The following is a 14764-nucleotide window of genomic DNA, read 5'->3' on the forward strand; positions in this document are numbered from 1 at the left end:
CTTAAAGGAGTTGGAAAAGATTAGGGAGGAAGAGGAAGTTACCAAGTTGAAAAGCCCTCTTGAACCTCACAAGCTGTTAAGGGTTGTCGGCTAGGGCAAGGGCAAGGGCAAGTTGGAGAGAGGGGCGAACGGATCGGACTAGGGTAGATGAAGGCATCTAAGAGCAAGTCAGAGAGGGAGAGGGCTCGTCCCAGGGCTAGTTGTGACAACAAAGAGGGAGAACGGGGGTTCCAATCGGGTAGCTTGCGAATAAAGGGAGATTGGTAGTTAATTCAACTAGTGTGAATTCAAATTCGAATTGGCTGGCGATGAGTCAATTCTACGTCAGTAGATATTTATTTAAGGGAAATCCTAAAGACGAAGTCTACACTAGGCTACAAGGACCTAGGAGCTAAAGATGGATTCCGGGGAAAATGACCTCGAATAATGAGGTCAACACTAACATTGTTTTAAAAGTACTAAACGTCAGAGATTAAAATTTCTAGAGATGTAATGAAGGTCATAATCAACAAATTAATATTTTTGGCTCAAAATTTTGGTTTGTAATTTAATTATAAAAAATTTCATTTCAATTGTATTGTATGATTACATTATTTTATATTATCTCCACTTTTTTTTTTGGTTCCCCAAATGGATGGTCGGGTGGAAGCTTTTGCCATGAATGGGCTTTAACATGTAATGTGACAAGCCGCATTAACGGACGGTCACTTTTAACATATTTAGCTGAAGAATTTGGTAACTTAGGGAAGTTTTGAATCTTATTCTATTTGTTTTATTGATAGTTCAGCATACAAACAATTGTCACCGTTGGAGGCAAAATCACTAAACAAGTCGTTAATTTTTCAATTCTTTGAAAGTCGCTCTTAGCTTTTGTTCTTGTAGAAGAAATTATTTATAGACAATCTATTGTGAATTGAAGAGATTGTTTAATTAATGCTTAAGGACATACAATAACAACATGATTTGGGCTGTATTGATGGTGACATTAAGGATAAAGATGATAATGATAATGATACTGATGATTACTAACATTTTTTTTTAATGTTAATGAAATAGATGTGAAGAATCATATGCGCAGAGAGTAGAAAGCGGGAAAGAGAACAGGGAAGAAAGTAAAGTAAAGAAATCTTATTTCATATCTTCTCTGTTACAGTAAGTCTCTATATATAGACTTTAGTTTATGTCTAGAGCCAATGAATTGCTGCCAACTCAATAAACAAATACAGGGAAATATTTAATTTAATTATTACACTACTTATACGCCCCTGCAAACTGTTGGGTCCAATGTGACCGTAAGTTTGGCTCTAAGATGAATAAATTTGTTTGTAGAGAGAGACTTGGTAAAGATGTCCGCTAGTTGATCTAAGGTAGATATTTGACGAAGGCTAATAGTATTGCTCTGAATGTGATCACGAAAAAATTTTTGGTCAATTTCTATGTGCTTTGTGCGAGCATGGAATACAGGATTGTTGGCCAATGCTATAGCTGAGGTGTTGTCACAGTACATAGGAGTTGGAGTGGACTGGTCTACACCTAAATCTTTAAGCAAGCGACGAAGCCATAAGACGTCTGCGGTGAGTGCTGCTAGAGCACGGTATTCTGATTCTATGGAAGAGAGAGCTACTGGTTGTTGAAGAATTTTATGCACGTAATGATGCTGGGACAGAAAGTATGAATCCTTAGATTGAGTAATCCTGATACTAAGAAACTCATGCACCTGGCCAAGATGCTTCATTGCAAACCGAGTGTTAAGCTTAGATATGATAGTGTGTATGAATTCGATATTATTACACGTAAGAAGTATGTCATCTACGTACATAAGCAGGTAAATTTGAATGTTGTTTTGTTTAAATATAAGTAGTGACGGATCAGCATTACTTTGATAGAAATCGAGTGAAACGAGATAAGAAGTAAATGTGTTATACCATTGACGTGGTGCTTGTTTTAGCCCATAAATAGCTTTGTGAAGACAACATACGTGGTTGGGATGTATAGCATCTTCGAAGCCTTTAGGTTGAACCATATAGACTTTTTCAGATAAAGAGCCATGGAGAAATGCGTTAGCCACGTCTTCGTCAAATTGTTGTACATTCCAGTTATTGTGAAGGGCTATAGTTAGCAAGATCCGAATTGTAGGTAGTTTAGGCACAGGCCTAAATGTTTCCGTGTAATCGAGGCCATATTGTTGATGCATGATTGCCGAGTGCAACTAACCGAGCTTTGGGCGTAGCCACCGTTCCATCCAAATGTAATTTGAGTCTGTAAGTCCATTTACTGCCCAACACAGACGCTTCTTTGGGAGGTGGTACAAGACTCCATGTTCCTTGTTGTTGGAGAGCTAAGAACTCGACAGCCATAGCTTGTCTCCATGCGGGAATTTTTACAGCTTCGGTGAATGTAGTGGGTGCTGCAAGAAGATCTTTAGTAGAAGTAATATGACATAGATTCATACGAATCCGCGGTTTAAGAGAACCTGTTTGTTTCCTTGTGATCATATGATGATGAGAGGGTATCTGACTATCATTGGAAGAAGATTCTCTTGAAGCTGGTTCTTGCACATTGTTAGCAGACAGTGCAAGAGTTGGAATATTGCATTCTGGCACAGAGGCGTCATTCCGAGCGATTGGCATATGAGGCGTGATAGACGTTGGAGTGAGAAAAAAGTGATTGTTAAACATTGGATGAGGCTGTGGTCTGGCTAGTTGAGGAGAACAGAAATAGAGTTTCGTCAAAAGTGGTATTACGGGATATGAAGATTTTATTTGTATGTGGATCTAAGCATCTATAACCTTTATGCATTTCGGAATAGCCCAAAAATATGCACATGGTTGCTTTTAGTTGTAATTTGTGATGACTTTGCGGTGGAGCCAAGGGAAAACAGACACAGCCAAAAACTCGAAGATGAGTGTAAGTGGGTTTGGTGTGATAAAGCAATTCAAAGGGAGTAATATTGAACATGACAGGAGATGGCATTAGGTTTATTAGATACACAGAGGTCAGCATTGCGTCAGGCCAAAAGGAGTATGGAAGAGATGCAGAGTGAAGTAAAGTCCTTGTTGTCTCAATAATATGCCTGTGTTTCCTCTCCGCAACACCATTCTGTTCAGGAGTGTAGGGACAAGATATTTGATGCGTGATGCCTGATTGCTCAAGAAATTGCTTGAGATGGTTGTTCACAAATTCAATTCCTCCATCTATGCGAAAAGTCTTGATAGACAGTGAAGTAGAGTTTTCAATTTTCTTTTTAAAATAAATAAAAATAGTAGGAACTTCATATTTATGTTTGATCGGAAAAAGCCAAGTAAAGCGCGAGAAATCATCCATGAAAACCACGTAATAACGAAAACCTTGAATAGAAAGAACGGGGGTGGGACCCCAAACATCTGAATGAATCAAAGACAGTAAATATTGTTTATGACTAGTAGACTTATTAAAAGAAAGTTTGTGGCCTTTGGCCTGGTTACAAGAAGTGCATTTAGACAAAAAAGAAGTAGAAATATGTAGCTGCGGATTGACTTTGGCGATGGTAGATAATGTACGATCATGAGGATGACCGGTTCTTGAATGCCAAATTTCGGAGGAAGTACTGGTAGCCGAGAGAGCCTGCTAATTACCCTTGATAGGAGTAATCAGAACCTGGTAAAGACCGTTGGTACACGGTCAGTGTAGAAGAGTTTTCTTCATCTTGAGATCCTTAAGAACAAAACCAAGTGGATTAAACTTGATAGATATACCGTTGTCAGCGGTTAGTTTTGATATTGATAACAGATTAAATTTAAGCTCAGGTGTATGAAAAATATTGGAGAGTAATAGCTTACGATTTGGGGTTGGCAAAATACCAGCCCCGATATGATCTATGTTTACCGTCCGTCCATCGCCAACTGTTATGTTTTCAGAACCATTGTATGAATTTGAGAGTGACAGATTGTCCATGGAGTTGGTGAGGTGCGAGGTGGCTCCCGAATCTAGTAACCAGTTACTAGAGTTGTTGTCGGAAGTGGAAACCAAAGCTGTGCGAGAGGATGGAACATATTGGGTGTTTAATCGGTGCCAACAAGAAGTCGCTGAATGACCCTTCTTGAGGCATATTTGACAGAAAACTGGTGTGTTGGACGACGGACGACTTGAGCTGGATGTAGCCGAGTATTGTCTGCTGGAGTTAGATGCAGCAGGGTATGCTCTACCTGTGCTTTGGGTACGGTGTAGCTCCGATTCTTGCTCTTACGATATTTTCCTTTATTGGCATATATAGCGAGACCTGGATCAGAAGATGTGGCATTGCGAATGGCATCTGATGCAAGATTTATTTCCTCACTACTTAATAACAGAGGGTATAGTTGATCAAGAGTTATGGGAGTAAGCATTGTTCGTATAGCCGTTTTAAATGACTGATACGAGATTGGTAAACCGTTTAAGATATATAAGATAATATCTTCAGTATCGACGCTAGAACCTGCAGCGGCTATTTGATCACAACTAGAGTTTTAATTTCAGCGAGGTATTGAGTCATTGTTAGGTTCTTGAGAGAGATGTTGTGAAGAGTATTTTTAAGTTGTATGACTTTCGATCTATTGGAAGACTGAAATCTGGTTTCAAGAGCATTCCAAATCGCAGCGGTTGATTGAAGGTTTACAATATACGGTAAGATAGAGGCAGATATTGTGGAGCAAAGGGCTGCAGCAAGAATTTGATCCGTGAGATGCCATTGTGAGTACAGCGGGTTAGAGGAAGAAGACCCGTTGTTTTGAGTGATAGATTGTAAGGGAGGTGTCGTAAATGAATCAAGAAACCTGTGAAATCCATGGGCACTGAAGATTTTGAGGATTTGAGGCTTCCAAATCGCGTAGTTGTTCGAGTCGAGATGAATCGGAGCGATGTTTTTGATGTTCGTCACTACGATCTTGAGCGACGATGAGATTTGGATCTCTTCTTGATTTTCCATGAGAGATCTCTCGCTATTCTCAGATGTCGCCGATCTTACCATCTTGAACCCGCTCTGATACCATGAAGAAACATATGCGCAGAGAGTAGAAAGCGGGAAAGAGAACATGGAAGAAAGTAAAGTAAAGAAATCTTATTTCATATCTTCTCTGTTACAGTAAGTCTCTATATATAGATTTTAGTTTATGTCTAGAGCCAATGAATTGCTGCCAACTCAATTAACAAATACAGGGAAATATTTAATTTAATTATTACACTACTTATAAGATGTTATAATTACTAAGAGGTTTATGTTTGAAGGTTGCATATGTGATGTGTGTTTGTTTTAATTGGCTTAAAAGTCTAAAAAAAAATGTATGATATTTGTAGTAAAGCATTTCACAACCAATTTTGTGACTAAATCTTATACCATGGACAACCTATTAAATTCATCTCCAATTGAAAAACATTATTCAGTTTTCAGTAGCCACGATCGTCCAACCAAACGAAAAATCTAACATTTTTTTCGTGTTTTGAACAATGCAATGTTGTTCACAACAGAGCAAAACATATAATGCATTGTTGGGATTGAAACTTGAGGCAATTGTAAATAGGGAATAGACGAATGACGTTCCATTCAATTGAAGGTGTCCTATGTGACTACATCTTCGCTACCATGTTAAACCAGGTAAGGTCTACTACCATGCCTGCTAGCTTAGAATTTTCCAATGATGAACTATAAAGATCTTTTTTCGGTGTAACGATTGCTCAAAATATATTATTTAAAATTCGTTCTTACATTAAATTTGAGATGTAACTATGCGTACGTTCCACACATCTTCAAACAAATCCAACGATAAAATAATATTCTAACTCGAAATTCACCACTTTGTTTTAATGAATCTCCCTTCTTCTCCAAGCAAAACTCCTCCCCTCTTGAAGCCTTTATATATTGATTATCCTTCACCGGCTGAGTTCACAGCTAGCCAGCTTGCCTCTAATTGAAACAAACTATTCGTGCGAGCTAGTAAAAGTAGTTCAAATAAAAATGCTTTCTTTAATGAAACTGCTATCCCTTTTTCTCCTCATCGTAGCGGTGGCGCCGCCGGCCGCCGTGGACGGCCAGCTGAAGGTAGGGTTCTACAGCCAGAGCTGTCCATTGGCCGAGAGTCTCGTCAAGAAGACGGTGGCATCTGCCTATGCCAACAACCCCGGCGTCGCTGCCGGCCTCATTCGAATGTTCTTCCACGATTGCTTCGTCAGGGTCTCTCTCATTCTCTCTCTCTCTCTCTCTCTCTCTCTCTCTCAGTGGTATTATAAATTAGTATTTTAGATACTTTGAATCTCACTGCGAAGACAGATCTTATGCCAGAGCCTCATTACTGGTTAAACTAAGAATATTTATAATCACGTTACTTACAGGAATTAATTAGTTTTTAAAAATTTCTTACATAAATCTTTTAAAAGACTAAAAAAAGAAAAACAGTTAATGATTTGGTTTGATTAAGATTTTATTTGGAACAACTTTGTTATTGCTTCTTAAAGTAATTTTTTGATACAAAATTTTAATTTTTTTCTTTAAAATTAATTTAAAATATAATAAAAAGTTGTCCCAAATGAAATTTTAATAATATCAAGCTAAGCTAAGTAGTCTTCCGATTTAATTATCTTAGAATTTATTATATTTGAGTTTAAGGAATTTATTAACATTTGATTTGGGATGTTTGCATCTATTTATGAAATTAATTAGGTGTGAGAAAATAGAGCTTTTAAAAGTTGTTGTTCATCTGTTTAGAAAAGATAGTCAATAATTTTCTTAGAATTATAATATAAAGGGTTCGAGTTTGAACTGATCTAGATAAGATTTAGCACTTCAATATATATAAGTAATTAATATTACATAAATTTCAAATCAAATTTAAGAGCTTCGAGTTTGAACTGATCAATTTTTTGTGAGAATATTTTGAGATAATTATGTTTCTTAAACCTATTATACTTTAGAAGATCTAATAATAAATGCTTTCTCAAGAATTATAATCAAACAAAAATTTATTTAAAAAAAAACTTTCATACAGCCTCTAAATCTTATTTATATATGTTTTCCCAAACCACGTGCGTCTTTGTCTTCTTCATAAGAAATAAAGAAAAAGGCTCATCATTTTTTTTTTAAAAAAAAAGTGTGCCAAACACACCCTAAATTCTACTTAACAAAAAAAAAAAAAGAATTTACAGACCTGGCGCCTTCTTTGGATCTAAATTAATTTATAAATTTCATTTCATTTCAACTTGCAATGCGAACAGGGCTGCGACGCTTCCGTCCTAATAGATTCGACCAGTAGCAACTTAGCAGAAAAAGACGCTCCCCCCAATAACCCAAGCCTCCACGGCTTCGGAGTAATTGACGCCGCCAAATCCGCCGTCGAAGCCAGATGCCCCAACACCGTCTCCTGCGCTGACATCATCGCCTTCGCCGCCCGAGACTCCTCCGCCCTCACCGGCAACATTTTCTACGATATCCCCTCCGGTCGCCGCGACGGCAACATATCCTTATTCACCGATGCCCTCGCCAATCTCCCCTCCCCTCTCTCCAACGCCTCCACTCTCGTCAAAGCCTTTGCGGCAAAAAACCTCACTGCCGATGAGCTTGTCACGCTGTCCGGGGCCCACTCCATTGGGGTTTCCCATTGCTCATCTTTCAGAAACAGGATCTATAATTTCAGCTCGATTAGTCAGGTGGACCCCACGCTGAGTGCTGCTTATGCGGTGCTGTTGCGGTTGGCTTGCCCTTTTAATAGTTCCTTGTCGGGAAATACGACGGTGGCGATGGATGTTATGACGCCGACGGTGCTGGACAATGCATATTACGTGGGGGTTCAAAGGGAGCTTGGGCTATTCACATCGGACCAGGCATTATTGACGCAGACTAGTTTGAGCGCCGCGGTGAATGCTAACGCAGGGAATGGAGCAGGGTGGGCTGTCAAGTTTGCAAGGGCGATGGTGAAGATGGGGAATACTGAGGTGAAGACGGGACAGCAGGGGGACATCAGGAAGAATTGTCACGTAGTGAATACTGCGAGTACTCTTTGGAACAAAGGAGCGGAGAAAGAGGCGGAAGGCGAGTCGTCTTTGGTGGCAAACATGTGAGAGATGAGTGAGCTGACTTGTCTTTGCTTTGGAAAATAATATGGGAGGATGGCACTTAGTCGTCTGACTAGCCATAATTGTCGATGTAGTTGTTTTGACAATAATAATATCAAGGAGGAAAGAAATTTCTGCTAGATTTATCTGATAAAAAATTAATTAAAATGAATTTTAAAATTTTTTTACTTATTTTGAGATAACTACAATATATAAGTAATTTATCAATTACATTCATTTCTAAATAGAATTTATTATGAATGAAAATATTGTTATGACATCTGATATTATTTTTTCATAATAATAAATTATTCTTTATCTTTGATGCAATTGATTGTAATTGTGTTTATTATATTGACAAAATGGAAAGATTGAATGAACTTATTTTGATTAGTTTTGTTGGGTCGTAAAATTATTAGTTTTCGTTTTAGTTGTGATTTTAAATTTCCAGATTTTTTTTATTTTTATTAAATTAATCAAATAAGGTTTGAGTCATAATCACAACTTCATCGGTCCTTTGTTGCGCTGCTCTCCGAGAAAACCCTAAGGTTTTCTCTTGGGTGGCGTCGTGGCGTTTTCCCACCGTCGGCGGGGGATTTTCCGCTCTGCCTCTTCAGGAAAGTTGTTCTCTACTCTCTTCTCTTGTTTCTCTTTGGTTTTTCTTTCCTTTTCTCCGGCATTTTCGGTATGCCTTCGTCTATTTTGAGAGATCCTGGCTTTTTTGGGGGGATTTCTCACCCTAAGTCTTTTCTTCAAGCTCTTGCTGGTTCTTCTTCTTCTTTTCCTGATCTAAAGCACTCTACCTTTCGTGGTCTTCCTGCTTTGTGGGTTTCTGATGAAGAAATTAGGGCTTTAGCGGAACCATTTAGGTTTTCTTTGGTTGGCTTCTTTCCGAGCAAGCGACCTCCTCTCGATGCGATACGTAAATTTTTCATTTTGCATAGTGATACGTACGAGTACATCAATAATGAGTGGACGTGGTGCGACCTTTGTGCTTATGTATGGAGGTGAATTAAAAGTGGACACCAATTTCACCCCAAGCTATTTTGGGGGTAGGAGTCGACCCCTACGTACATGTGCCAAGAAATTGCAACTTAGAACAGCTTAAATTTAGGATACTTAGAGCACTGAAGTACGATCCTTCAAAGTATTCTGTAAAGTTAGTATGTCGGATGCCTGTTGGAAATGAGTATGTCGCTTCGGAAGTTGAGGATGATGAAGTTTGTGAAGTTCTGTTATGCCAAGCTGCAACAGAATTGCTTATAATGTACGTTGATGTCGAAGAGATTGAGGTGTTAGGAGATAATACTAACCCTCCAAATTTACAAAGATACGAAACTTCATGCCCAGCAGAAAGGGATGATGTGGTCGCTGGTCCTTCAAGGGTAGAACCAGTAGAAGAGTTACTTGACTAGTAAGTTCCCAATATATGGTCGCTGGTCCTTCGGATCATTGCCATTAGTAGAAGTGATTGTATGTGTGTATTTGATCTATTATATGGTTGATGTAACTTAAACATTTGTTGAACTCCTGCTATGAACAACTACAACTTATGTGATAATTTTGCATTACTTGTTGAATTTTTTTTAGATGGTAAAAATTGGTAAGAAACTATATTTTTTTTTAAATGATATAGAGCACAAATTCTTAATATATATTTATCTTAATTAATATTATCCCTGAATATAATAGTATAAAAGTATATAAGAGTAAAATAATTATATGAACTATACAATCTTTAAGCAATGTAGAGTTATATCCACTCATTATCTAAGTTAAACCATTAAATATTCTAACTTTTTTCATGATTGCTGCATAACACTTTTAGTTAGTTATGCATGTTTAATTCCGTCCAAGTAGCTAATATGTAAAAATTTTAATCTCAAATGAAGACATAATTAGACTATTAAAACTTTGTTCTCAAATGAAGACATAATTAGACTATTAAAACTTTGTTCTCAAATGAAGACATAATTAGACTATTAAAACTTTGTTCTCAAATGAAGACATAATTAGACTATTAAAACTTTGTTCTCAAATGAAGACATAATTAGACTAATTAGAAAAAAAAATTGATCTCAAATGAAGACATACTTTCTTCCTCCTTGTCCAATGAGAAGAAGAATATTCCTATGCACTTGAAAGTCAAATAAATGGGATGGTGACATTTTAAGCTGGCTGAAATCGGAGTTCGAATACTCTTGATTTTAATTTTTGAAACTTCAATTAGATTTTGCCTAGAGATTCATGCTTGATCAAGATAATTATCTAATGAGTGAATAAAGAAAAAGATTTCATTTTTTTGGTTGAACAACCAAATAATATTCTTAGATGTAAGCTTCTCAACTTTCATTTCGAAAATAGGAAGTATGGGCAAACTAATGGGCCTCAAAGATATTTTAATTTGAGGTGAAGATCGAAGCTGCTAATTAATTAATTAAATAATTAAATTGGCTTTTGTTTGTATATTCAATTTTCAGAGTGAGTCAATATACGTTAGAAGATTATTATATTATTAAATAAAAAATTTAAGCTAATGGTTATTGGTGAGTGTCTCTTTCACCACATTAAAAATTTAATTATTATTCTATATGAAATTATCATCAAGTATGATACATAAAAATTTAATAATATATTTAATTTTATATTAAGGCTCCATATAAAGAATATAATAGTATATAATCATTATTATTAATATATTACAATTTTTATTTAATATATTGTTTAATATAACTAGTGAGTCATATCCTGTTAAAATAAAATTTATGTAAATTGAAATAAAATTATAGTAAGGATTAAATTTTTAGCATTTATATATCTTAACTTTAATTTAAATATTTTTATTTCTCAAATACGGAGATCTTCATTTAAATTTTCATCATCGAATTTGCAGCTATTTCTGGTTAGCTAAGCAAAAATGCGATTTAGCTTTTCAACATGCGATTTAAATTTTCAACGTGCGATTTAAATCTAAAAATTAAAGGATTCAAAAGAATAAGGCGCACATATCTTCTACCCATTTTATATAAAATTTGAAACCCTAAAGAAAGCTTAGCTAAGCAAAAATTTAACCCTAAATCACAGATCTACAATATATTTTAAACATTCGAAGCCTAAATGCATAAATCTATGCTTAGAACAAACAAATCTTCAAATACACTACACAAATAAAGAGTTTCACAAAAAAACCTACAAAATCACCTTCTAAATCACATATATTTACTTCTCTAAGAAAAATAAACAATAATCAACATAAATCTAACTAATTTAACATATAAAATGCATAAAATAACTTCACATTACCTGATCCGGCGACGAACGGGCGGAGGCGGAGCAGCACGATCTGGAAATGGCGAAGAGGAGAGTGAATGATCGGGATCGGGAAAGGGAAAGGCAAATAAATGAGATAAGCCTAAGTCGCCGTTTAACACGGCGACTTATAAGTCGCCCGTTACGCGGGCGACTTATAAGTAAGTCCGCCTTCGCCACATCAGCTGCCACGCTGTCGTTTGGTCGCACCTAAGTCGCCGTTTAAACGACCGACTTTGCCTATAATTAAATTTTTTTACGATCATGCTTAATCTTATAGTTTAATTATTAATGTTGCTTATTTCGAAAATTTACCCTAAATAATATGGTTGTTCCTTCCTTTAGTGATAAAATTTTTATGTCTAAAAAATTGAGTCTAAAAAATTTTGGGACTTTTGAGCCAATAAGATAAGCTCACATAATTACATATGAAGTTTTGAATCAAGACCTTTTTATTAGTAACCAAAACTTTGAACCAATAGATAAAGTTGAGATGAGTACTTAAGACATTAATTATGTGATCATTTCAAAACAGCAACAAATTAATCAATAATTAAACTTTATATTAAAATTTAAATAACAGCAAAATCACCAATAATTTAAATTAAAAATCCTACACTGGCATCATTTATAAATAAATAAATAAATAACTGCTATTCAAGAGAGCCGAAATAGAAAACTTTGTATTGATGCACCAAACTGACCAACTTATCAAGAAAAATATTAAGTTATAAATAATTAATAAGATATTATATAACACCACTCATGAGGAAATTATATAAGTACCCATGCAACAATTATTAGGTCCTCCGATCGAACGTAGAGGAACGTCCGGTCGGCACTAAAATCCCGCAAAAAAATTTGGTATTTGCTCGATATTGCTAGGTACTATTTGGTAATAACGAGGAATACCGCTTTGAGAAGACCAATACCGAGTTATACAAAAAAATACCGAGTTTTTCCTCGGTATTTTTTTGTATAACTAGAAAAAACTCGGTATTTTTTGTATAACTCGGTATTACTCGGTATAACTCGGTTTTGGGTCTTCACATGATGATATTCCTCGTTATTGTTTGGTATTAATTGCTAGGTATTTCTTATTTTTTGACGCAATTTTAGTTCCGACCGGACGTAGCTCTACGTCCGGTCAGAGAACCTAATAATTAGACAACAAAGAAGGATGAACAATTATTTTTGTCAAGCAACAACTTACGTACAACGATAGCTATTATTGCTAGTCCTACGACTAAGTAAATGCCATCTTCCAATCTTATTTTCCAAAGCAAAGCATAGCCGGTAGTCATACACGCCTCTCACTCACATTGAAGCCACCAACGACTCATCCTCCTCTTCCTTAACATCCACTCCTATAATACTCCCGAGATTTGCACTATTCACAACACGACAATTCTTCCTAATCTCCCCCTGCGTTCCTGTTTTCACCTCAATTGTCCCCATCTGCACCATCGCCCTCCCAAACTTAGTAGCCCACCCTCCCGTATGGTCTGCGTTATCTTTCACTGCGGCGCTCAAATTCGCCTGAGTCAGCAGCGCTTGGTCCGACGTGAACAGCCCCAGTGACAACTGAAGCCCCACATAATATGCGTTGTCAAGAACTGCCGGCGTAATGAGATCTAACGCCACCGTTGTATTTCCTGATTGGGAAGTATTGAATGGGCAAGCCAACCGCAATAGCGCCGCGTACGCAGCGCTCAGCGTGGGGTCCCCCTGACTAGTCGAGCTGAAATTATAGATCCTATTTCTGAAAGACGAGCAATGGGAAACCCCAATGGAGTGGGCCCCGGATAGCGTGACGAGTTCATCGGCAGTGAGGTTTTTGGCCGCAAAGGCCTTGATGAGAGTGGAGGCGTTGGAGCGAGGGGAGGGGAGATTGGCGCTGGCTTCGGAGGATAATGAGATGTTGCCGTCGCGGCGTCCGGAGGGAATTTTGTAGGAAATGTTGCCGGCCAGAGCGGAGGAGTCCCGGGCGGCGAAGGCGATGATGTCGGCGCAAGAGACGGTGTTGGGGCACTTCGCTTCCACAGCGGATTTGGCGGCGTCGATCACTTCGAAGCCGTGTAAGCTTGGGTTGTTTGGGGGAGCATCTTTTTCTGCCGTATTGTTGGCTGTTGAATCTATTAGCACTGAGCCATCGCAGCCCTGCATGTTGAAATGATTAGGTTTTCTTTATTATTTTATATCTCGCTTGAAAATATTCTTATTTAATATAAGCAAAGTAGGATTTTGGGTGTGTTCGGCACAGCTTTTTTATATTTTAATAATAGAGTTTATTATTTTGACATATTTTATTTGAACTTTTTCATGAGGATAAAGAAGCGCGTGGTTTGGAGAAAAAAAAGTATAAATAATACATTTAGAGTGTTTATGATAGATTTTATATTTTTTTATAATAGATTGTTGTCATGTATTTATTTAATTAGAATTTTTAATTTTAATTTTTAAAAAATTTAATGAAAAGAAAATATTTTTCTCAATCAGATGGTGTGGGATAGTTTTTGCATTATTTTATTTTTCAAAATGTTACAAGAGGGATGTTTGGCTATAATTGTTTGGTAATTTTTTTAAAAAATATTTTATGAAGAGAAAAATATTTGTTAAAATTAGATGCATTAATCGAATGGGTTTATGAATTCTTGTTCTTTATGCATCGTATTATATTAGTTGAGAGCTTTGGCTATAAATTAAAAGATTTCAGATTGTGAAATCCTCAAAAAAAATCGGTTGTTCTATCGATTTTAAATAAGTATAATACACATAATAATTATTTTTATAAATGAGTAGTTGCTCCAAACGAACTCTTCTTAACAAAATTCTTAAATTTAAATTCCTTATACTTCTACTTGAGAAGGTTCACAGAGACAAAGAAAGAGATACCCTGACGAAGCAATCATGAAAGAACAATCGAATGAGACCGGCGGCGATGGCAGAGTTGTTGGCAAAGGCGGAGGCCACTGTCTGCTGAACCAGACTCTCCGCCGTAGGGCATGTCTTGTTGTAGAAGCCTATTTTAAGCTGGCCTTTGACGGCCGCCGGCGGCGCCAGCACTACGACGAGGAGAAAGAGAGACAAGAGTTTCATTAAGGAAACCATGCTCATTTGAACAACTTCAGCTAGCTAGCTAGAATAGTTTGTTTCAATTATTTAGCAAGCTAACTAGAATAGCTGTGATCTCTTACATGGAAGGAAAACCTAAATATAAAGAGGCAAGGGGGGGAGGAGGTTTGCTTCGAGAAGAAGGAATTGGCAAGAGGAGAAAATTTGAGTCAAAGTACTTCGATTTTCTTTAAGAACAAAAATTTATTTTATATTTTGATTATGCAAATTCAAGAGTAATATAATATAAACTGAGCAAAAAATTGCATAGTTTTGATGAGAT

The 14764-nt window shown here is 36.7% G+C and overlaps 2 protein-coding genes across 2 annotated transcripts; one reads left to right on the forward strand and one right to left on the reverse strand.

Annotated features, from left to right (window-relative positions):
* Positions 1-3931: 3931 nt before the first annotated feature.
* On the forward strand, positions 3932-8077 carry LOC110109322 (peroxidase 5-like). Its single transcript, XM_020840338.2, has 4 exons — positions 3932-4036; positions 4097-4195; positions 5903-6184; positions 7222-8077. Exons 1-4 carry the CDS (start codon positions 3932-3934, stop codon positions 8062-8064), a joined length of 1329 nt encoding a protein of 442 aa, XP_020695997.2. The 3' UTR covers positions 8065-8077.
* A 4441-nt stretch (positions 8078-12518) lies between these two features.
* On the reverse strand, positions 12519-14539 carry LOC110109321 (peroxidase 5). The gene is made up of 2 exons (XM_020840337.2): positions 14263-14539; positions 12519-13527 (listed from the first exon to the last, which is right to left on the reverse strand). Exons 1-2 carry the CDS (start codon positions 14482-14484, stop codon positions 12685-12687), a joined length of 1065 nt encoding a protein of 354 aa, XP_020695996.1. The 5' UTR covers positions 14485-14539; the 3' UTR covers positions 12519-12684.
* Between the last annotated feature and the right edge of the window lie 225 nt (positions 14540-14764).

This window comes from Dendrobium catenatum, unplaced genomic scaffold (genome assembly GCF_001605985.2).
Source record: "Dendrobium catenatum unplaced genomic scaffold, ASM160598v2 original_scaffold_143975, whole genome shotgun sequence".
Classification (NCBI taxonomy): Eukaryota; Viridiplantae; Streptophyta; class Magnoliopsida; order Asparagales; family Orchidaceae; genus Dendrobium; species Dendrobium catenatum.

Excerpts from the sequence above, each read along its gene's own strand:
- LOC110109322 (XM_020840338.2), top strand. The coding sequence starts at position 3,932 with ATGGAGTTGGTGAGGTGCGAGGTGGCTCCCGAATCTAGTAACCAGTTA. Across the intron at positions 4,037-4,096 it reads GAGAGGATGGAACATATTGG|AAAACTGGTGTGTTGGACGA; the intron begins GTGTTTAATCGG and ends CATATTTGACAG. Across the intron at positions 4,196-5,902 it reads ATGCTCTACCTGTGCTTTGG|CTAGCCAGCTTGCCTCTAAT; the intron begins GTACGGTGTAGC and ends CTGAGTTCACAG.
- LOC110109321 (XM_020840337.2), bottom strand. The coding sequence starts at position 14,484 with ATGAGCATGGTTTCCTTAATGAAACTCTTGTCTCTCTTTCTCCTCGTC. Across the intron at positions 13,528-14,262 it reads TTCATGATTGCTTCGTCAGG|GGCTGCGATGGCTCAGTGCT; the intron begins GTATCTCTTTCT and ends TTCAACATGCAG.